General features: G+C 43.4%; 1 protein-coding gene across 3 annotated transcripts in view; it reads right to left on the bottom strand.

Moving 5' to 3' along the window:
- The window catches only part of ADAMTS17 (ADAM metallopeptidase with thrombospondin type 1 motif 17), a 383,062-nt gene that overhangs the window by 315,052 nt on the left and 43,644 nt on the right, over nucleotides 1-24,366 (bottom strand). For all 3 annotated transcript variants that reach the window (XM_077263365.1, XM_077263367.1, XM_077263366.1), the window contains exon 4: nucleotides 11,562-11,737. In XM_077263365.1, the coding sequence (XP_077119480.1) occupies nucleotides 11,562-11,737 (176 nt within the window). The remainder of the gene's footprint in view (nucleotides 1-11,561; nucleotides 11,738-24,366) is intronic.

Genomic DNA, 24,366 nt, shown 5'->3' with positions numbered 1-24,366 from the left:
CCCTCAATAAAGCGTTTTAAAATTTGTACAAAATAACCTGTCCTTAGACCTGGAGGCGGTCCGAAGCTTCCTCTGTGAATCTCCCAACGGCCGTCACTCTTCTCTTCTGGGGATGTGGTCGCCGCCCCCTGCGCGCTGTTTCTTCTTAAATCCGGCGCCTGCGCTGTGCGTGCCTGCCTGTGACAGGCGCAGTCTTCATTGTCCGTCATAGGTCAGATGCAGGGTGCCTGACTGCGCCTGTGCGGGCAGTGTGGCCACCCTGTTGCTGAATCCCCGCCCCGTTATTCATTATGCACAGTGCGGGGCTGGGGTTCCTGGGCATGCGCACTGCGCTGTTCACACCCTCCCCCGGTCCCCCGCCTTCCAGCATTGCCGTAATATACAGGTTTCCTTGCCAGCGTTTGGAATGAAGCAGCCGCAAATAACGCTGGAAGGCGGGGGAGCTGGGGGAGCGTCTGAGCTGGGGGAGCGTCTGAACAGCGCAGTGCGCATGCCCAGGAACCCCAGCCCCGCACTTTGCATAATGAATAACACAGTGCGGGGCGGGGATTCAGCAACAGGGTGGCCACACTGCCCGCACAGGCGCAGTCAGGCACCCTGCATCTGACCTATGACGGACAATGAAGACTGCGCCTGCCCCAGGCAGGCACGCACAGCGCAGGCGCCGGATTTAAGAACAGCGCTCAGGGGGCGGCGACCACATCCCCAGAAGAGAAGAGTGACGGCCGTTGGGAGATTCACAGAGGAAGCTTCGGATCGCCTCCAGGTCTAAGAACAGGTTATTTTGTACAAATTTTAAAACACTTTATTGAGGGAATAACTGAATCAAAAACTAAAAGAGCCACCTTGTTAGACTGCAGCATTACTGCTGCACAAGGTGGCTCTTTTAGTTTATAACGGCTGGAGGGGGGTGTCAGTGGCCCTTTAAGGAGACCAAGAAGTAAAAACAATCCTTTACAGATTTTTAGCCTGCAATTTTTATTTCTTTTTTTTTTATTTTCTTACATTTACGGATTTTTTTTGTACAAAACGAAGAGTAAAATAACTATAGAGACACCACAGCCTAGAAAGAACATCCCCAAAACTAACCAGGGAATCAATTCTGCATGATAATAGAGTTTTGTATAGAACCCGAAGACAAAAATTAAACTTACTGATACCGGTCATATTTTATTTTATACAACTGTCATTTTCTAAATGAGTAATGTTTCCATTACATATAAAGAATAAAACTGCAGATTCTAAATGCGTTGTGGGGTCCAGAGAGGCCGTACGGGGGCCCCTGGCCTTAACGAGAGGCTGACATGACAGGATCTAGTGGGAATGGGATGAGCTGACAGGGATGGAGACAGTTTGGGGGGGTTAATAATATGTGAGGGGTGGCTCAGGGATTAGGTCTCAGCAAGAGGAGGGGTTTAGGGGTGGGGTTTATGGGGCCAGTATATAGGGTACAGCCATCTTAGAGCGGGAACCATTTTAGGTCCCCCCTTTGTGAATTGAGATGCTACCACCCACCCTCCCATCTATTGTTAAGGCTAAGTTCATGGGTTGTTAGAAGGATTTCTTTTTTGTTTTCTTTCTAATTAGGGCAGTTTATTAATTTGAAGTGAACATGGGGTGTGTTTCAATTTTCACTTTAGTTTTTGTCATTGCAGCAGGGCTTGGGCATGGGGGGAGGTCCTCAAAGTTGGTGGATTTTGGGAATGGTGGACTGGCGGGGGGGGGGGTGATTTCGAGGTCCTGGACTCCCTCTGGGTGAATTTAATCGACGGGGATAAATAATCCTGTGGAAGGGATAATCAGGGGACATGTTGATGGGTTTCGGTTTTGCCAGGTTGGTTATTATATGCCTCCGGGCTGGTGCATAGCGGCTGGGGTAAGACTCAACCTGGGGCCAAGGTGGGAATTTTGGACAGACGCAGTTTTACATTGCTGGGGCTTCGAGGACCACCTCTTGTGGCAAGTGTTTGCTTAAATATAAAAATTGTTTGAATTATTTGTTAATAAAAGGCTGCTGTGGCAATTTAATCCAATTTATGTCTAGTGTATTTATTGGGCAACTCTGGGTTAAGTTAGTGGGGGATGAAGTTTGGGTAGTAAACAGTCACGAGCACCCTCATGTCATGCTAGAAGGAAATCTTACACCATACAGCAAAAACCAGCACCAATCAAATGACACTCATGAATCTTTAGCAATGGCTGAAATATCCTAGGGGTTATCTCTGTTATGGTCATGCAAAGCTAATCCAAGCATTTATAGGCTAGATGTTTATTTATATGTTTCGGTTGACTTCACTCTGGCCAATGAAAAAGCCACCAATCGACTTGAAAGGCATTCCAGTTAGAGACTCAATTCTGAGGACATTTCTAAATAGCTGCTACGGAATTTAAACAGAGCATTCATCTTATGTTATAGATATACACAAGTGAAAATGAATATTACACACACACACCCCGCATGACAATACAGCCATGCAATCTGAAAAAATATACAGTGAAACCTCTCTAAAATAAAAACACCCCCCTTAATTCAGGTACATTAAAGATTTTCAGTTGCGCCATATGTTATGCAGGATGGCCATCTTCTTTAAGAAGACTACACCCATAGAAGACCACTTTTTAATGCAAATGTGGATTTTTTTTTTTAAGGAGGTTTCACTCTATACATTTGCTATTTCCAAAAGCTTAGTAAGGTCTATGGCACTCCATATTTTGTCATTCATCAGTGGCACAGTTTACTTAAAGAAGCACTCCCATCAAAGTTTTTATCCTTTTAATATATTGCAATCATCATATTATATAGCACTTACAAATGCTCATTTTTCCCCTTCTACCCAGCTAATTCTGCTCTTTTCCTCTACCCTATGTAGAAACAGGAAGTGTCTTGTGCAGGCAGAAATCATTCCCCTCCAACTCCTGACCCGCTGCTCCGCGTCTCCCCACGCCATAGATTTTGCTGCGACTCAAAACTTGTGCAGAGAAAATTGACCTCCTGTTTCTCCATAGACCTTAGAAAGATTCAGCTAGTCAGTTCTTAATCACAACATGTCATAGATTTAATGCAAGATAAAAGAATTTGCTGGGCAGTAGAGCAAAATTAGCAATTGTAAGTACACAGTGCTATAAAACATGATTGCAATATATTAAGAGGATACAAATTTTGATGAAAGTGCTTCTTTAAAGGGAATCTGTCAGTAGAATCAAACCTCCTAAGCCGTCTAGATGGACATGTAGGTCAAATGAAGCTGAACAAAATGATAATTTCATACAGTTATATGAAAAAGTTTGGGCACCCCTATTAATCTTAAGCTTAATGTTTTATAAAAAATGTTTTTTTTTTGCAACAGCTATTTCAGTTTCATATATCTAATAACTGTTGGACACAGTAATGTTTCTGCCTTACTATGTTCCTCACAGTGGAAATTGACAGGTTAAATCTCTGAGACAGCTTTTTGTATCCTTCCCCTGAACAACTATGTTGAATAATCTTTGTTTTCAGATCATTTGACAGTTGTTTTGAGGAGCCCATGATGCCACTCTTCAGAGGAGATTCAAACAGGAGAACAACTTGCAAGTGGCCACTTTAAGTAGCATACAGCTGACTATGAAGTTCAAAGCTCAATGAGGTTACAAAACCAAAAAAAAGTGCTTTAGTAAGTCAGTAAAAAGTAGGTAGGAGTATTTAAAACAAGAAAATGATAAGGGTGCCCATACTTATGCACCTGTCAAATTTTGTTTGAATGCAGATTGCACATTTTCTGTTAGTGCAATAAACCTCATTTCAAGGCAGAAACATTACTGTGTCCAACAGTTATTAGATATATGAAACTGAAATAGCTGTTGCAAAAAAAAAACAATTTTTATAAAACATTAACCCCTTTCTGCCATTGGACGTACTATTCCGTCCATGTGGGGTGGGCCCTAATTCCCAAGGACGGAATAGTACGTCCGGCACGATCGGCCGCGCTCACAGGGGGAGCGCGGCCGATTGCGGCCGGGTGTCAGCTGCCTATCGCAGCTGACATCCGGCACTATGTGCCAGGAGCGGTCATGGACCGCCCCCGGCACATTAACCCCCGGCACACCGCGATCAAACATGATCGCGGTGTGCCGGCGGTACAGGGAAGCATCGCGCAGGGAGGGGGCTCCCTGCGTGCTTCCCTGAGACCCCCACAGCAACGCGATGTGATCGTATTGCTCCGAGGGTCTCCTACCTCCTTCCTCGCTGCAGGTCCCGGATTCAAGATGGCCGCGGCATCCGGGTCCTGCAGGGAGGGAGGTGGCTTACCGAGTGCCTGGTCAGTGCAGGCGCTGGTAAGCCTGCAGTGCTCTAGTCAGATCGGTGATCTGACAGAGTGCTGTGCAAACTGTCAGATCAGCGATCCGTGATGTCCCCCCCTGGGACAAAGTAAAAAAGTTTTTAAAAAAATGTCCACATGTGTAAAAAAAAATAAAATAAATAAATTCCTAAATAAATAAATAATAATAAAAAAATATTCCCATAAATACATTTCTTTATCTAAATAAAAAAAAAATCAAATAATAAAAGTACACATATTTAGTATCGCCATGTCCGTAATGACCCCACCTATAAAACTATATCACCAGTTAACCCCTTCAGTGAACACCGTAAAAAAAAAAAAAAAAAACGAGGCAAAAAACAACGCTTTATTCTCATACCGCCAAACAAAAAGTGGAATAACATGCGATCAAAAAGACGGATATAAATAACCAAGGTACCGATGAAAACGTCATCTTGTCATGCAAAAAACGAGCCGCCATACACCATCATCAGCGAAAAAATAAAAAAAGTTATAGTCCTCAGAATAAAGCGATGCCAAAATAATTATGTTTTCTATAAAATAGCTTTTATCGTATAAAAGCGCCAAGACATAAAAAAATGATATAAATGAGGTATCGCTGTAATCGTACTGACCCGAAGAATAAAACTGCTTTATCAATTTTACCAAACGCGGAACGGTATAAACGCCTCCCCCAAAAGAAATTCATGAATAGCTGGTTTTTGGTCATTCTGCCTCACAAAAATCGGAATAAAAAGCGATCAAAAAATCTCCCGTGCCCGAACATGTTACCAATGAAAACGTCAACTCGTCCCGAAAAAACAAGACCTCACATGACTCTGTGGACTCAAATATGGAAAAATTATAGCTCTCAAAATGTGGTAACGCAAAAAATATTTTTTGCAATAAAAAGCGTCAATCATAAAAATCCGCTAAAAACCCCGCTATAAAAGTAAATCAAACCCCCCTTCATCATCCGCTTAGTTAGGGAAAAATTAAAAAAAATTAAAAAATGTATTTATTTCCATTTTCCCATTAGGGTTAGGGCTAGGGTTAGGGCTAGGGTTAGGGTTAGGGCTAAGGTTGGGGCTAGGGTTGGGGCTAGGGTTGGGGCTACATTTAGGGTTGGGGCTAAAGTTAGGGTTTGGATTACATTTACGGTTGGGAATAGGGTTGGGATTAGGGGTGTGTCTGGGTTAGAGGTGTGGTTAGGGTTACCGTTGGGATTAGGGTTAGGGGTGTGTTTGGATTAGGGTTTCAGTTATAATTGGGGGGTTTCCACTGTTTAGGCACATCAGGGGCTCTCCAAACGCGACATGGCGTCTGATTTCAATTCCAGCCAATTCTGCGTTGAAAAAGTAAAACAGTGCTCCTTCCCTTCCAAGCTCTCCCGTGCGCCCAATCAGGGGTTTACCCCAACATATGGGGTATCAGCGTACTCGGAACACATTGGAGAACAACGTTTGGGGTCCAATTTCTCCTGTTACCCTTGGGAAAATACAAAACTAGGGGCTAAAAAATAATTTTTGTGGAAAAAATAAAAATATTTTTTATTTGCATGGCTCTGCGTTATAAACTGTAGTGAAACACTTGGAGGTTCAAAGCTCTCACAACACATCTAGATGAGTTCCTTAGGGGGTCTACTTTCCAAAATGGTGTCACTTGTGGGGGGTTTCTACTGTTTAGGTACATTAGGGGCTCTGCAAACGCAATGTGACGCCTGCAGACCATTCCATCTAAGTCTGCATTCCAAATGGCGCTCCTTCCCTTCCGAGCCCTCCCATGCGCCCAAACGGTGGTTCCCCCCCACATATGGGGTATCAGCGTACTCAAGACAAATTGGACAACAACTTTTGGGGTCCAATTTCTCCTGTTACCATTGGGAAAATACAAAACTGGGGGCTAAAAAATAATTTTTGGGGGGAAATTGTTTTTTTTTTTTATTTTCACGGCTCTGCGTTCTAAACTGTAGTGAAACACTTGGGGGTTCAAAGTTCTCACAACACAACTAGATAAGTTCCTTGGGGGGGTCTAGTTTCCAATATTGGGTCACTTGTGGGGGGTTTCTACTGTTTAGGTACATTAAGGGCTCTGCAAATGCAATGTGACGCCTGCAGACCAATCCATCTAAGTCTGCATTGCAAATGATGCTCCTTCCCTTCCGAGCTCTGCCATGCGCTCAAACGGTGGTTCCCCCCCAGATATCAGGTATCAGCGTACTCAGGACAAATTGTACAACAATATATAGGGTCCAATTTCTCCTGTTACCCTTGGAAAAATACAAAACTGGGGGCTAAAAAATAATTTTTGTGGGAAAAAAAATATTTTTTATTTGCACGGCTCTGCGTTATAAACTGTAGTGAAACACTTGGGGGTTCAAAGCTCTCATAACACATCTAGATGAGTTCCATAGGGGGTCTACTTTCCAAAATGGTGTCACTTGTGTTTTTTTTTACTGTTTAGGTATATTAGGGGCTCTGCAAACGCAATGTGACGCCTGCAGACCATTCCATCTAAGTCTGCATTCCAAATGGCGCTCCATCCCTTCCGAGCCCTCCCATGCGCCCAAACGGTGGTTCCCTCCCACATATGGGGTATCAGCGTACTCAGGACAAATTGGACAACAACTTTTGGGGTCCAATTTCTCCTGTTACCCTCGGGAAAATACAAAACTGGGGGCTAAAAAATAATTTTTTTGGGAAAAACATTTTTGTTTTATTTTTTTGGCTCTGCATTATAAACTTCTGTGAAGCACTTGGTGGGTCAAAGTGCTCACCACACCTCTAAATAAGTTCCTTAGGGGGTCTACTTTCCAAAATGGTGTCACTTGTGGGGGGGTTTCAATGTTTAGGCACATCAGCGGCTCTCCAGATGCAACACGGCGTCCCATCTCAATTCCTGTCAATTTTGCAGTGAAAAGTTAAACGGCGCTCCTTCCCTTCCAAGCTCTCCCATGCGCACAAACAGTGGTTTACCCCCACATATGGGGTATCAGCGTACTCAGGACAAATTGTACAACAACTTTTGGGGTCCAATTTCTTCTCTTACCCTTGGGAAAATAAAAAATTGGGGGCGAAAAGATCATTTTTGTGAAATAATATAATTTTTTATTTTTACGGTTCTGCATTATAAACTTCTGTGAAGCACTTGGTGGGACAAAGTGCTCACCACACATCTAGGTAAGTTCCTTAGGGGGGTCTACTTTCCAAAATGGTGTCACTTGTGGGGGGTTTCAATGTTTAGGCACATCAGTGGCTCTCCAAACGCAACATGGCGTCCCATCTCAATTCCTGTCAATTTTGCAGTGAAAAGTCAAATGGCGCTCCTTCGCTTCCGAGCTCTGTCATGCGCCCAAACAGTGGTTTACCCCCACATATGGGGTATCGGCGTACTCCGGACAAATTGTACAACATCTTTTGGGGTCCATTTTCTCCTGTTACCCTTGGTAAAATAAAACAAATTGGAGCTGAAGTAAATTTTGTGTGAAAAAAACTTAAATGTTCATTTTTATTTAAACATTCCAAAAATTCCTGTGAAACACCTGAAGGGTTAATAAACTTTTCGAATGTGGTTTTGAGCACCTTGAGGGGTGCAGTTTTTAGAATGGTGTCACACTTGGGTATTTTCTATCATATAGACCCCTCAAAATGACTTCAAATGAGATGTGGTCCCTAAAAAAAAATGGTGTTGTAAAAATGAGAAATTGCTGGTCAACTTTTAACCCTTATAACTCCCTAACAAAAAAAAATTTTGGTTCCAAAATTGTGCTGATGTAAAGTAGACATGTGGGAAATGTTACTTATTAAGTATTTTGTGTGACATATCACTGATTTAATTGCATAAAAACTAAAAGTTGGAAAATTGCGAAATTTTCATAATTTTCGCCAAATTTCCATTTTTTTCACAAATAAACGCAGGTAATATCAAAGAAATTTTACCACTATCATGAAATACAATATGTCACGAGAAAACAATGTCAGAATCACCAGGATCCGTTGAAGCGTTCCAGAGATATAACCTCATAAAGGGACAGTGGTCAGAATTGTGAAAATTGGCCTGGTCATTAACGTGCAAACCACCCTTGGGGGTGAAGGGGTTAGACTTAAGATTAATAGGGGTGCCCAAACTTTTCCATATAACTGTATCTGCGCTCCGATGTCTTATTCCAGGGAATTCCACATTCTTAATATGTAAATGAGCTGTTAAGATCTATGGGCCGGACATAGATCTCGCTGAAAATCTGCCTCCAGAGCTTATTTTAAATGAAAGGGGGCGTTACCAGCGTGAGACTTGTAATGACTGATAGTCTGCTCTTCTGATCTAGCTGTTTCATTCCAGTAATGCCCTCTTTCATTTACAATAACCTCTGGAGGCAGATTGTCATGCAGATCTATGTACAGCCCATAGATCTTAACAGCTCATTTACATATTAAGAAAACTGTGGATCTACTGGAATAAGACATCAGATCCCAGATATCAAGGCATCATAGTATTCAGCTTCCTATTAACTGCATGTCCATATAGACGGCTTAGGAGGGTTGATCCTACTGACAGATTCCCTTGAAAGAAATATTATATCGGATCACAGATATCCAGGTATAATTTTATTCTTCCTGTTAACTACATCCTCATATAGATGGCTTAGGAAGGTTGATCCTACTGATAGATGCAATTTAAGGCTATAACTTTAATGATACTCCATAAAAATCAAAAAAGAAACACATGGCCAACATCTTTTTCCTGAGTGGGTTCTAAATCATAGCAAGTTCTTATAGCTATGAATAAGAACTCATTCAGGGTATTGAAACACATTTTACATCAACTTTTTTTGTCCATAACTTTCTGTCTACTTTTCTTAAAGCATCACTCCAGTGTTTTTTTTATTAAAGCGCTAGAGTGGTGCTTCTAAAGTAAAGTCCCTGAGTCTTATACTCACCACTAGGGTTGAGCGAAACGGGTCGTTCATTTTCATAAGTCGCCGACTTTTGGCAAAGTCGGCGTCTCATGAAACCCGATCCGATCCCAGTGTGGGTCGGCCACGTGGAACGCGAACTTGGCGCCAAAGTCGCGTTTCGAATGACGCCTTCCCCGCCATTTTTGTGAGCCAATTAATTGTGGGCAGCGTGATGACATAGGTTGCGGCTCCTGCGGCATCATAGTGCTATGTTACGTTTTCGAGAGAGAGAGAGAGAGAGAGAGAGAGAGAGAGAGAGAGAGAGAGAGAGAGAGAGAGAGAGAGAGAGAGAGAGAGAGAGAGAGAGAGAGAGAGAGAGAGAGAATAAAAAAAAAAATAATTTCATTGACATACATAGGGTTTCGTGTTCCGGGTCCGGAACCCGACTTTACAGTAGAATCGGCCGATTCCATACGATCCGACATCCGAGAAGGTCGGGTTTCACAAAACCCACCTCGATCCTAAAAAAGCTAAGGTCGCTCAACCCTACTCACCACCATCCATCTTCAGCTCTTCCAGACACTGCTCCGGTCGCACACCGCCATCTTGTGACAGCAACTTGTGACTAACTGGAAGTCAGAGATAACTCTTGCAGAGTCTCAATGTAAGTCTATGTGAGGCATGTTCGGACTTACTTCTAGATCGTTCCAGCAGACATTTGAGTGATCCAGCAGGTCACAACCTGCAGAAGACCAACTGGAGCAGCACCAAAAACTCTCCTGGAACGTCCAAAAAGGCTCCTCAAGAAAGCGGAGACCTTCTGAAATCCCAGAAAGCTTAGTGAATCCCGATGCCGCAGAAGCCTCACCCCCTCCACACACATTCATAGGGCAGAAAATGTCAGGAAAGGGGCATAGTTATGCAAAACAAAATTCTGATGCATGTTTCAAGCAACACACTCACATCTCCTACAAGACAACTCTAAAAAGTTGGCAAGTATGACATTGGCTTTTCTTAATGTTAACTACATAGTAAACATATCCAATTTATTCTCTTGTCTGTCCAGCTTTGCTGAGGTCAGTGACTCATTGGGTTTTAATTACATCTTCTGGACATTTTCTTGCCATGTTGGTAATTCAATCCATGTTTTGCTCCACAATCAAGCCTTAAATAAATCTGTTTCTGACAATGGCACGTGTGTAATAAACGTGCCAAACTTAGTGAAACAATTTTAATATACTTTTTCATTCTTCTGTTCAAAATATATAGCTAGATTCTGCTAACATCTTAATGAAATGGCAAGTTTTCAGATTTTGCATCTGCCTCAACCTAATGCATAGAGTACATTTTACTTAGCGATTTATGGCACAAAAAGGCTCTTTAGAGAGTAATAAATCCTATGTGACCGCAATCATGGGACGTAAGTGTGTCTATAGCTTGAAAACCCAACAGTTTGTGAATTTGTCACTGGATATGTTCCCTTTAATTTAGGGTGTTCTCTCAATGCTCCACCTCAGGGTCTAGTAGTGATGCCTCTATTTATTTAGGACAAATTTATTGCCTCACGCCAGGTAGTCAAGCATATGTAAATTAATATTTGCCTCTTTCCCCATCCATAATCCTGCCCAACCCTATGCACTAGCGTTACTGATTGAGTCAGACTGCCATATGCACGAGGATCACATTGCATTCCTCAGACTGGCTGTCTGATCTCCTGACCCGAGAGTGACAGCTCTATACAAATACATGCTGTGACGCTCATGTGGGATTATGGGCGGGGGAAGGGGTGAATATTCATTTCGCATTTACATATGCTCGACTTGCCAGCTTGCATGTAAATATGGTGACTACTCACTCGCATCACCCATAATCTCGTCCACCTCTCCCGGCCAGCTTCACTGATTAAGTAAGTCTACTCAGAGTTACTTGCCCGGGGATCGTATCACAATTCTCGGAGTCGCAGTCTGCTCTCTTGATCTGAGAGTGACAGCATGTATTTCTATGCAGCTGCCATTCTCAAGTCAGGAGATCAGACGGCCAGTCCGAGGATTGCGATGTGATCCTTGATCATATGGCATTCTGACTGAATCAGTGACGCAGGGCCAAGAGAAGGAAATTTACGGTATTTCCAGTCTACAATGCTTGACTTGCCTATGTGAGACAATAAATTTGTCTGAGGCCTACAGCAACACACAAAGCAATGAAGATATATAAAAGTTACATATCCTGAAAGTGCAGCACAAGCCCCTATTTCAGGATACTATTATTTTACTACACAGAAATCAAATGACAGATTCCCTTTAATGCTGTACATATGTTCTAAAATATAATTGTATGTAAATTGTCTCCTACTGTGACATACAAACCATGTTCATGACTGTCAGTATAAATCTCTGTGCAGCCTCAGGTCCATGATATTGCACCATGTCAGCATCAGCCACAACGAGGGTCTCTACAGTGTGCTCATCTCCAAGTCTAATCGCGTTTCTCCGTTCTCGCCAGTCGCCTCCTTTCCCACTCCAATTTTGTTTCCTTCTTTTCTCTGCAATGTGCAAAAGAAAAATAGTTATAAAATCAAGAATTAGTCTAAAGATGTCCCCATATTAACTTCAGAAGCAGTAATGGCTCTACAGAAATAAAAATTATTATTATATTACAACATATTCCGCAGAACTTTACATTTTAGAGGGGACTTGTACAAAGATATTAAAGGGACTCTGTCACCTGAATTTGGAGGGAACAATTTCCAGCCATAGAGGCGGGGTTTTCGGGTGTTTGATTCACCCTTTCCTTACCCGCTGGCTGCATGCTGGCTGCAATATTGGATTGAAGTTCATTCTCTGTCCTCCGTAGTACATGCCTGCACAAGGCAATCTTGCCTTGCGCAGGCGTGTACTATGGAAGACAGAGAATGAACTTCAATCCAATAATGCAGGCAGCAGGTAAGGAAAGGGTGAATCAAACACCCGAAAACCCCGCCTCTATGGCTGAAAATTGTTCCCTCCAAATTCAGGTGACAGAGTCCCTTTAAAGATCAATACACAATTCAATAGATACCAAGAGGAGTGAGGGACCTGCTCACAAGCTTACAGTCTATGAAGAAATAGGGAAGAGGTAAATGGTAGTAAGTGCTTTTATTGTATGGTCCAGCCATCAATATAATAAAAAGGGGCATTCAAATAACACAGCAGGTAACAATCACCAGCCAGTGTGTGTACAAGTACAGATACAGAGTGCTATTAAGTACTTGGAAGGTGTGTAAACAGATGATACAAGGGTCCAGATTCTGAAAAAAAGAAGAACATTTTGGAAAGGCAAAACAGGAATAGTTAGATAAGTGAGGTGAGGAGATAGGCCAAACTAAAGAAGTGCGTTTTTTAGGGCATGCTTAAAACAGTGGGTATTGGAAATTAATCAAATTCTCTGGGGTAGTGCATTCCAGAGAATCGATGAAGCACACAAGAAGTCTTTGAAACTGGAGTTGGAGGTATGTATTTTTGAGGATGTTCCTTTTGGTGGTTAGCGGAATGAAGGGCATGGGTGGTAGACAGAGATGAGACAGGAGGTGTAGGGTGGTGCATGACTGTAGAGAGCTTTGTGGATGAGAGTGAAAAGTTTGTATTGTATTCTGTAGCAGAGAAGCAGCCAGTGCAATGACTGGCAAGGGTTGGGCATCGGTGTAGTAGTTGGACGAGAATATGATCTTGGCTGCTGCATTCAGAAAGAGGGAGACAGATTATTGCAATAGTACAGACCAGAATTAATAAAAGCAAACATAAGAGTTTTTGCAGAGTGAAGGGTAAGAAAAGGTCAAATTCTAGAGGTGTTTTTGAGGTGCAGGTGACATGAGCGAGCGAGTGAACGTTAGTCATCTTTACTTTGCCTTAGCAGTTAAGGAGCAGGCACAAAGTATTTTTATAAACCACTGAGAAGAGATCACTGCTAGAGATGAGCGAATCTGATCTTAAATGTTTGGCGTTCGCAAAGGGCATTTAGCGTCTGGTGCTAAACGGCGAACACGGACTTTCCACTGAAGTCTGTTGCAAGTTGCAATGTTCGAAGTTCTGGGAGAAGTCCGAGAGCATTTACAATGGTACAATTATCGTTTATTGTATATAAGCCACCTTTTTATGCAAAAATACAAAACATTTCTATATTGCATTTAAAATGGTTGTGCCAACTTTTGACGTAATTCCCTATTATAGTTGGCAATCACATGATCACCACAACACCGTTTGACAAACCCTCCTGACTACTACACATGTAGCCTTACCTAACCTATTAATGCTGCATGCATTTCATTGTTATATGTCTCAGCGTGTTTAACCCATTAACTTCATACATGAGTTTTACAGCTACACATTACTTCATATTATGCATTAAGAAAGCTCTCTTCTCCAGTACTGTTCATTCTTTCAGCTGCAGAGGGTTTGGCTCAATGCATCTTGTTGGAACCAATAATTCCCAGAGGCTAGAATTAACACCTCTTTAAAAACCAGACACTGCTCACTGACCAGACTTTCAATGGGAGACTGGAGCAACCACACCACCCAGGATAGGTTATGCAGTTGGAAAAAAAAGACATTCATGTATAATCATGATTCCAGCTTGACTAAGCCGATTTTTCCTTACCCTGTATGTAAAATAAGGTTTACCGGGAGTATGGAGTAAATATATAAGATTGCTCTATATTAAATTCTTTATTAAAGTTGGTGCAAATCTATTTGCAGGACCTGGTTCATCAGCTATGTCAGTAGTATATGGCCACTGAACAAGAGCCCTGAGAACTGTCTCTAATGTGACGTCATCCCAGGCTTTTTTATTAGCAGGCCTGGCACGAAGTCATCAGTTGTGACATGACGCCACACTAGCTAATCAAAAGAAGAGCCGTGGATGCTGTTATGTAGAAAGTGGTACACTGGGCTCCTGTTCAGTTGCCATGGGTTAATGGTGGGACTGATGGACAGGGTACTGCACATCAATTTGCACCAATTCTAATAAAGAACTAATAAAGAGCAGCCTAATATATTTACTTCAAACTGCAGGAGAAAGGAAGAGGACTTGAACTCTAGTGCCATCTATTGGCTGTTGTAATCCGAAAACTCATTATTGATCCGTTATGAGCCTTGCCACATCCAATAGGTGGTGCCAGAGTTCAAGTCCTCCTCTGCTCTGAAGGGGCTATTTGCATGCATAATTAAATTCCCAGAGGAGCATTGCATGGTCCATAAATCTCCTTATGTTGGCTTGACACTCTTCACAAGAATAAAAGTTCCCTTAGACCTTTTGTTAGATTCTTCTCACCTAGCCAAATTAGTGTCAATGAGGAGATACAAACACCCGGAAACACATGGTGTGTAATGCCAGTGACCCTGCTCCTCCCTCCCCGCAGAGATGCCGACATATTCACTGCCCAAGATGCCCTGTGGGGTCCCCTGCTTTGGCTACCATGTCCCAGGGTCACTGCATGCCACACAGATATCCTGGCAGTGAGCACTCCCTGTCTCTTAAAGGGACAGCGGGCACACTCCTAATGTATCTCCAGCCATAGGCTGGGAGGCACTTAGTATGTAAGGCACCCGCAAATTTTGGGAGGTGCCTGAGCAATAGTTGTTTTAGTCAGTCTGCAAGCTGCTAGTCTATGGTAAGGTTCCAGTACCTGTCCAGTTTACTTGTAACAGTACCAGCCTTGTCTAAATCAGTACCTGAATCTGAAACCGTGCCTACGGTACCTGATCCTGAAGCCGCACTTGCGGTACCTGAACTTGAAACAGCTCCTGAACCAAAACCTGTGCTTGAGACCCGCATTATGCATACCAGCATCAATGTCAGTCTCGTTTGAGCCAGCTTCAATATCTGTTCCATCAGAATCCCAGGGAAAACCCAAGTGTTCGCTTAGTTACGTCCCACCGGCATGAGGCAGTGGGTTCACGATCCACCAGCGTGAGTTTGCTCAGGCCTTGGACCTCATTGATCCCACTTTCGGTGTTATTCTAAGAGAGCCTCTGGTTTCTATTGTATTAAGTCATGTGGCAAAGCTTGCTGAAGGGTTGATACTAACTTTTAGGATTATTCCACCCAATAAGTGGCGCTAGAGTTCAAGTCCATTTTCCTCTCTAAAGAGACTATTTGCCTATACGAATACCTAATCATGATTTTCGGATTAGTCAATGCACTGGCTGAGTTCCAACACTTTGTTCATGAAATCCTTTACCACTAGGTCTTTGTGTTGGCTTACTTTTCACTCACAATTTTGCCTACAAAAACTGCCTTGAATAATGAATGGTGTTTAACCATACTACAAGATCAATGTCTCCCAGTGAATCAAGAGCAATTTGCTGATGAACAATGAGTTCTCCAGCATGATGGAGCACCATGTCACAAGAAAAAAGTTATAACTAGGCAAAGTGAAATTCCTTAGACTTCTGCTCTGCATTTCACCCCCAAAGTAGTGGGTAAACAGAGAGAATCAATCTATGAAGCAAGATCTATGTTTTGTTTTGTTTTGTTTTGTTTTTTAATTCCCACAAAGATAACTGACCAGGTTTACTTCCTTGGGCCCAATTCATCCAAAACAATTCCACAAAAATTATTTTTGCCACAGTATATGGGCAACAGACTTTTCTTCCTCAACCAATTGAATCAATAAAGTCAACTTCCTGTTGTGAACAGCATCTCTTAGGACATTTGTGACATCTGAGGTGCAATTCAGTCTGGCAGCAGCTGGGACCAAAAACAATGAGGAGTGCTGAGGAACTTGTTTTAAGACTCCTTGCAAGAAGCTGGCTCCTAAATTTGTTTGTTCCAGATTATTTAACAAATCAATCTGGTTACTTTCTGTGTGACGTTACCTTTCATGTTAAAAATTCTCAATGCTTTTCATATCTCCTTAAGGCGTCCTCTACTCCCCAACAAATTCCCTCTACTGTCAAGACTGCTTCTGCTACTGACGCTGACATGGAGTATGAGATCATAGTTACATAGTTATTAAGGTTGAAGGAAGACTTTAAGTCCATCTAGTTCAACCCATAGCCTAACCTAACATGCCCTAACATGTTGATCCAGAGGAAGGCAAAAAAAAACCATGTGGCAAAGAGTAAGCTCCACATTGGGGAAAAAAATTCCTTCCCGACTCCACATACGGCAGTCAGACTAGTTCCCTGGATCAACGCCCTATCAAGAAATCTAGTGTATATACCCTGTAACATTATACTTTTCAAGAAAGGCATACAGTCCCCTCTTAAATTTAAGTAATGAATCACTCATTACAACATCATACGGCAGAGAGTTCCATAGTCTCACTGCTCTTACAGTAAAGAATCCGCGTCTGTTATTATGCTTACACCTTCTTTCCTCCAGACGTGGAGGATGCCCCCTTGTCCCTGGTCTATGATTAAAAAGATCATCTGAAGGGGGGCGTGGCCTGGAGCCTGAACGGTGCAGATGTGGCTGGTACGAGCTCCCCAGATTTTTCGAGCTCCAATCTTGCACCAAAATCACCAAATAGCCCCCAAATTTGGAGACTACAGAGACCCCCACCCGGCGCTACCTGAAATTTGTGCTGAGGGAAGTTTCTTGAGGAGGAGACGCCGGCGGGAGCTTGCTGCGCCCCAGACAGAAGGCGCCATTACTACTTCCTCGTGGAGCCCCTGTGGTGAGGGAGCGGCGGGGGACAGATCTCCAGAAAGATCAGGACACGGGAGGCAAGGAGGGGGATTGCGGCGCAGCACAGAAGATCCCGGTGAGTCGGGGAGCAGCAGCGGAGCAGGGGGAGACCGCCCATCATATCGGCGGCCATCACTGCATAGAGGCCGCCGCGACACTGACGGCTCACTAGTCCAGGACACTCACGCCACCTGTCCTCACCGTCCCCTCACACTTGCCTCCTCCATATCGCTCTCACCAGGTGCAGGTGGTGAGCGGAGCCCTGTGGAAGTCCGGAGCGGTGGTTGCCCTAGTCCCCCCTCCTTCTTCTCCAGCTCCCCCTTTTGGCGCCAAAAGCCTCCATTATACACAGGAGCCAGCTCTGCTCCCTTACAAGGACATTGAACTGTCCCTAGGTGCAGCACCGGATAGTTCGTGCTGCTCAGCCCCTGCAAGGATTCAGTTTATCTCCCTAAATAAATAAATAAATAAGGGGGAAATCTCCCTGGGGAGAGGTTTCTGCTAGGTGGGGAGTGAATTACCTGATGTAGCCCCTCGGATCTCACGGGTACTCGCCGCGGCCAATTATTTGCTTATAAAAATTGCTATTGTTCATGGGCAAGCCCAGAAAACGCTTGGAAGTACTTTTGGACTCTACAGCCCACTCCACAGAGATGGATCGCTTCTTAACTGCTAATAAGCAACACAGAAACACTAGATCTCAGTCCTCTAATAAGCTCTCAGAGGACCGTTTATCTTCACAAGACTCAATTACCCCACACAACTCTCCTGAAAGGGCAACTGAGGAAGGTGATGATGGCAATGAACTTTCTGAGGACCTGAATGTACAGGATCTCAGCAAATTTATAAGGTCCCTCCCCACCAAAATAGACTTGGAGAAATTTGCCTGTAGAATAGAAAACTCCTATAAAAAAGAGCTTCAAGCATTAAAATCAGAATTTACAACCAGGGTGGAAGAGGTAGAGAACACTCAGGAACTCGTATTGCAAGAGTTACAAACTCACAGAGAAATCATAACAAACCATACTTTGAGACTGGAAGAATTAGCAACTGGAATGGAGGAGCTAGAAAACCGTAACAGACGTAACAACATCAGGATCCGTGGTTTACCGGAGTCTATAAGCCCGTCTGAGCTAGACCCCACAGTTCAGAAATTATTTCTTGAAATCCTAAATGAAGAGGGGACAGGCACCATAGAATTTGACCGAATTCACAGATCCCTTGGCCCAAAACCACAATCAGACTCAAGGCCCAGTGACGTTATTTGCAGAGTACACTACTATAAAACTAAGGAATCTATAATGCTGGCCGCTAGACGGAAGGGCACAATTCATTTCTGCGGAACGCAGATTCTAATACTCTCGAACCTGTCCAGATGAACTCTGCAACTTAGAAGAGCTCTGTGTCCGCTACTGTCCATTCTCCAGGAAAAAGACATTCCTTACAAGTGGGGCTTTCCATTCCAACTGATAGCCTTCAAAGGAGGGAAAACAGCTAGCTTTCGTAACCTAGGTGATCTGGCCAACTTCTTAGGTACTTTTGAGTTGCCGACGACTGCCCTGCCTGATTGGCCAAGCTCTCCTCAGCTTCCAGATATATCACAGAGATGGTCAAAGGTTCAACGCTCCAAGCAACACAAGAAACATGATTTGCCATCAGATCAGACCTGAGAGTTCTTGTTTTTTCTAATTTCCGTTTGCCTTCAATGCAATTTAAACTAACTACTCTTTTCTGTCTGAACCACCCTAACTGTGGGTTTACTATTTGAGGGGAATTAGTCATGTTCTGCTATATGAATCACCTCTATATAAGTTAATTTTGAATTCTTATCACTGAAGTCTAGCATAATATTGAGGTGTTATTAATCTAACTTTCTTTTCCAACACTTGTATTATCTAGCTAGAGCTCTAGTTTAATCCAAGCAGATATAGTTACCAATATCTGTAGTTTGACCCTACACAATGTTATGCAATTGTTGATATGTTTTTTTCTAGGCCGCGGGGGCGCCGGGGAGACCGAACCTCGCCCTTGGCTCTTCCTCACCCAAATTGATGCGAGTGGTAGCTCCTAAGTACATCACCGCGTCAAGATTTCCTCCTATAGGTGTTCAATCACCACACTTTCTTTTTTCTCCCTTAGCCTATACTCTATGGGTTTCTTTCTTCTCTCCCTCATAGCTTTCCCCTCTTTATTCCTTACCTTATCCCCTGTCCTAAGAAATTGCATGGACCTATCGTTGACCTGGTTTCACTGTTCTCAATCATTCATCTAACCAACATCTTGATTATGGCTAGAGTTAAATTTTGCTCTTTTAATGCCAAAGGGCTTAACATACTGGAAAAAAGAAGACAGGTATTGTACTCTAACCATAAGCAACGTGTCTCAATATTATTGCTACAGGAGACTCACTTTAAGACAGGAGTGACTCCTAATTGTACATCATATCAATACCCCAAATGGTTCCATAGTACAAACCCTCATTCAAAGTCTAAAGGGGTTTCTATTGGATTCCACAAGTCCTTCCTTCCCGAGGTACTTGACTCGGTGGTTGACACAGAAGGGAGATTTATCTTCTTGAAACTGGCATGGCGATCTCGTAATCTCATACTGGCAAATGTTTATTTCCCCAATCAGGGTCAGCACAAATTCAGCTCCACGTGCAAACAGCTTTTAGAAAAATTGGCAGGAGGCTCGCCGATCATCCTCGGAGGTGACTTCAATCTTCCAATGAATCCTCTACTTGATGTGTCATCAGGTAAGTCCTCATATCCTATATCCTCTATCAAAAAAGTGAAGAGGCAGTTGAGTGACTTGCGGTTGATGGATGTGTGGAGGGCGCTGCACCCGGGCATGAGGGACTAGAGCTTTTATTCCCCAATTTATTCTACATATAGCAGAATTGATTATTTCTTTGTCTCGCACTCCCTGTTGGGTAGAGATGTTGAGGCCTATGTGGGGTCGATTCTGCGGTCTGACCGTGCACCTATTTACCTCACGATGCAACTGGACCCCTCTGTGAGATCCAGGTTCTCATGGAGGCTGAACGAGAATCTTCTGCAGGATCCGACCTGTGTTTTGGAAGTGAAACTCCATTGAAGGTTTTATGGTGGACCATGTCGACGACCCCACGTCACCCTCGATTAAATGGGAGACCTTAAAATGCATTCTGAAAGGCGTATTTATATCGCATGGCGCTCGTCTTAAAAGAGAGCGGACAGAAGAAATCACAGAATTGTCCTCTCAGATTTACAAACTCGAAGCAAAACATAAACAGGATCTCTCCCCACTCACTCTGTCGGAACTGTCCTCGGCTAGACAAAAACTACTCACTATCCTAGATCAGAAATCCCAGTGTCTGAGAGAAAGAATAAAGAGTCGCTTCTATCATCTAGGTAACAAAAGTGGCAAACTTTTGGCGAAGGCTCTACACCCCAGAGGTCCCCAAACATTCATCCCATACATTAAAAATTCCAGAGGCAAAAAAGTTTATAGCACGCAGGACATACTATCTAGCTTTCACGATTACTATAGTTCACTCTATAACCTAAAGGGCCATAACAGTTATCTTCCCCCGCATTCACTTCGGGATAAAATTAAATCATATATCCAGTCAAATCAGCTTCCTGCGGTCTCGGAGGAGTGCCTAGTGGAGTTAGAGGATGATTTTTCATTAGAGGAACTCTCCTCTGTGGAGACTTGAAGTCGGGTAAGAGCCCTGGCCCTGATGGCTTCACTGCCACCTTCTATAAACAGTTCTCGGATCTGCTGTGCACTCCGCTGTTGACCTCTTGTAATTATGTAGTCTCGGGGGGTCTTTTCCACCACAGGCACTAGCGGCACACATAACAGTCATCCCTAAGCCGGAGAAGGATCTTCTGTTGTGCAGTAGTTATCGTCTCATCTCACTTATTAATGTAAATGTAAAAATTTATGCCAAAATGATAGCCCAAAGATTAAAGGTTCTTTTACCCCATCTGATCAACCAAGACCAGGTCGGTTTCATCCCGGGAAGAGAGGCGAGGGATAATACCATAAGATCTATCTCCCTGATTGATAGGTCAAACAGAGGTGGAGACCCCATGTGTATACTTTCAATTGATGCCGAGAAGGCATTCGATAGAGTGGGATGGGAATTCATGCAGGGAACTCTGGAGGGCATTGGGCTAAAAAAGAGGATGTTGCGGAGTATCATGGCGCTCTACGAGACTCCTTCGGCACAGGTCAAAGTAAACGGATCTCTGTCGAACTCCATACAAATCCGTAACGGCACTAGGCAGGGGTGCCCCCTCTCACCCTTATTATATGTCTTAACCATGGAGCATCTAGCCACCGCGATCCGCAGCAACCCATCTATAAAGGGTGTGGAGATTCAGCCAGAAGAACATAAACTGGCCCTGTTTGCTGACGATGTACTCTTGTACATCACTTCTCCTGTAACCACCATTCCCAACATCATCTCAGAGCTTCAGAGATTTGGGGTGCTAAGTAATTTCAAGATAAACTCACATAAATCAGAAATTCTGAATGTCTCACTCCCGCCCTCCTTAGTTTCCCAGCTACGCGCCTCTTTTCCATTCAGATGGCAAACAGATTCCCTTAGATACTTGGGCATTACACTTACCTCCAAAACAACACAGCTTTACGAAGCTAATTACAGACTGGCTCTCCGCAGAATGGAGATAGATCTGGAAAAGTGGAAAAAACTTCATCTATCTTGGCTGGGTAGAATTAATTCCATCAAGATGGATTTGCTGCCACGCCTCCTCTATTTTTTCCAGACAGTCCCCATGGCCCTTCCGCCCTCCTTTTTTTCCAGGCTCAAGGCTATGATCACACAATATATCTGGTCCGGCAAGCGCTCACGTCTATATCATATCAGCTCTTAAGCAGATCCAAACTAACAGGAGGACTAGGCCTCCCAAACTTCCAACTTTACAATTATGCATCCCTGGGAACATGTGTCATAGACCTTTTCCATCATGCACATACCAAAAAATGAGTTAACTTGGAATTTAATCTCTCGACGACCAATCCTATCGCCAACATTTGGCAAAAGAAAAACACACAGGAACCGAGGGAGAAATTCCCCTTCCTCACAAGAAATCTAGTGCTCTTCATTAAAAACGGTAGCCAAAATCTCAACATTTCCTCAATACCGGGACCCATGACCCCAGTTATCGACAATCTAGACTTTCCAGCCGGACGGGATAAAACTTTCTTTCTACATAAACATAAAGACAATCACCCAGTAATCTATGATTACATAAACCAAACTGATATACAGCCCCTACGATCCCTCTTTGCCGAATCAGATCCACCCCCTGGATCATGGTTTCCTTATGAGCAAATAAAAAGTTTCATTAAAGTGATCTCTAAACAAACCAACATTTTTAGACCCCTCACTCCCTTCGAGTCGGCATGCCTGGGTGCAGGCCCTCCTACGCGCTTGGTATCATTCTTGTATAAGATGTTCCAGGACCATCAGGTAACTGTATTTGGCTCTCCTGCTTTCTTTGCGAAATGGGAGAATGATCTAAACAAAACCCTTTCACCAGAGGATAGATCCAAGTGTCTCCTTCATACGTTCAGATCTTCGCTGTGCACTGACTACCAGGAGAGAAGCTATAAACTATTGTCTCGATGGTATAGATGCACGGACAATATCCATAATATGTTTCCATCCACTCCAGATGTTTGCTGGAGGTGCAGGACAGAAAAGGGATCATACTCACATATTTGGTGGTCTTGTCCTCCCATTTATAAATTTTGGAAGGAGGTATTTGACCTTCACAACAGATTATCCTTTTATAGGATGCAGCCGACTATAGAGCTGGCCTTGTTATCGATTTGTGATCTTTCCATCGCCAGATTTAAGAGGGGTCTTCTTAGACATTTCCTCACTGCCGCACGCAATTTGATACCTAGGTACTGGAAACAATCCAATTCTCCATCGCGCTCTGACCTTGTTGTGGAATTGAACCACATATATAGAATGGAGCAATTGATTGGACAGGACACAGGCACCCTAGACAGGGTGTTGAACATATGGTCTCCATGGATCATGTTCAGGGAAACTCCGGATTTGATATTGTGACGCCCAGGAGACCAAGGTACCCAGCACCAGACCAATGAGATCTGTCTCTTGAGGGGGATGTCACGAGTGGCTTGACCCGATGCTGTGGTCTCAGGCAGTGCACATTGTAGGGGATATTATGATGGAACAGGTACTTACTTGATCGACAGTAGGTCTTCTCAGCAGTGATGATCCCGATTCCGGATAGATGACTATTATCCAAATGAAAGACTGAAGCACCGAAACGTTTAACCAGTTTACTTCAACATAAAGGGATTTGCAATCAGTACTGTCACCGGAGTCTGTATGAAAACTCTGAATTATCTTGACCCTGTCAGGATTTCCATCTCTTATCATGCGCAATTTCTATACGGCCCTGCTGCTGTATGTGAACTGGCTGCCGACCCAATCCGTCCCATCTGGGTCTTGGTTCGACGGGCAACCCGAGTCCTTTTATAAGTTTACTCCCTCAGGGAGTACCACTGAACTCTCTGTCTGTTGCTGCGTCCGACCCTAGTGAAGCTGATATCGCCTCACGTCTTTCCGGTTGTTATATTATATATAATCAATATAGCCACGGATCCGGTATCTGTCTCTGCGCCTATTCTGGATAACGATTAATGCTACCCGGTTCTCACAATGTCCTTTTTGCTCTATTCTCCTTTTCCTCAGTTGTATGACCTCTCACTACTAGCTCCTTAGCCCAACTGCCAGTCCTTTTCTCAGACCAGAATAGATCAAGGGGAGTCTCTGGAGCTCCCCCTTCTGGCCGGAGATTGTAGTGCAGTCTTGCTATTTTAATATTTGTATTTGGTGTCAATAACTATTTTTGTGGCAAATACCCCTAGGGGCGCTACATTCCCCCTTAGTTAAGAACAGTACTCCGGGACTGTGGGACGATAACATTTTGAAATAACAATTGATATGTACAGAGTCTTAAAAATGAAAAGTTACAAAAACCACTCAAAGAAACAAAAAAAATGGAATTCTGTAAAAAGTCACTTCAAATAGCGTCCATTAATACAGTTTTATCCTTGAAGGTACTAGGAAGCAAAGTTCACAAAGCAGTCTTTCCGAAGCTTTGATTTAGTGTTTCCGGGCTGATAAAAGTTCAAGAATATGCAAGAAGTTCATACAGGTAAGTCTCTGTAGGTACTGGGCTTAAACGTTACAGAACGATAACAATGACTATAGTCTTATAGTTGGTAATCCGCATACCTGGCCGGTAATTGACCCTGGGTACTATGCTGGGATCTACGTAATAGCGGTGTCTCTTTATGTGGTGTACTACTGTCTACTGCGGATATAGTATCTGCCCTCTCTGCTAAAGATAATTCCACCACTATGGGGTTGGCAAGTCCACCGTGAATGGGATCACTCTGATCAGGAATCTGTTCTTCCTGACCTGGAACCTCTTGTAGTACGGGGTCAGC

Source organism: Ranitomeya variabilis, chromosome 5, assembly GCF_051348905.1.
Source record: "Ranitomeya variabilis isolate aRanVar5 chromosome 5, aRanVar5.hap1, whole genome shotgun sequence".
Classification (NCBI taxonomy): domain Eukaryota; kingdom Metazoa; phylum Chordata; class Amphibia; order Anura; family Dendrobatidae; genus Ranitomeya; species Ranitomeya variabilis.
Note: the sequence above shows the minus strand (reverse complement) of the source record. Positions and strands in the feature narration are given on the sequence as shown.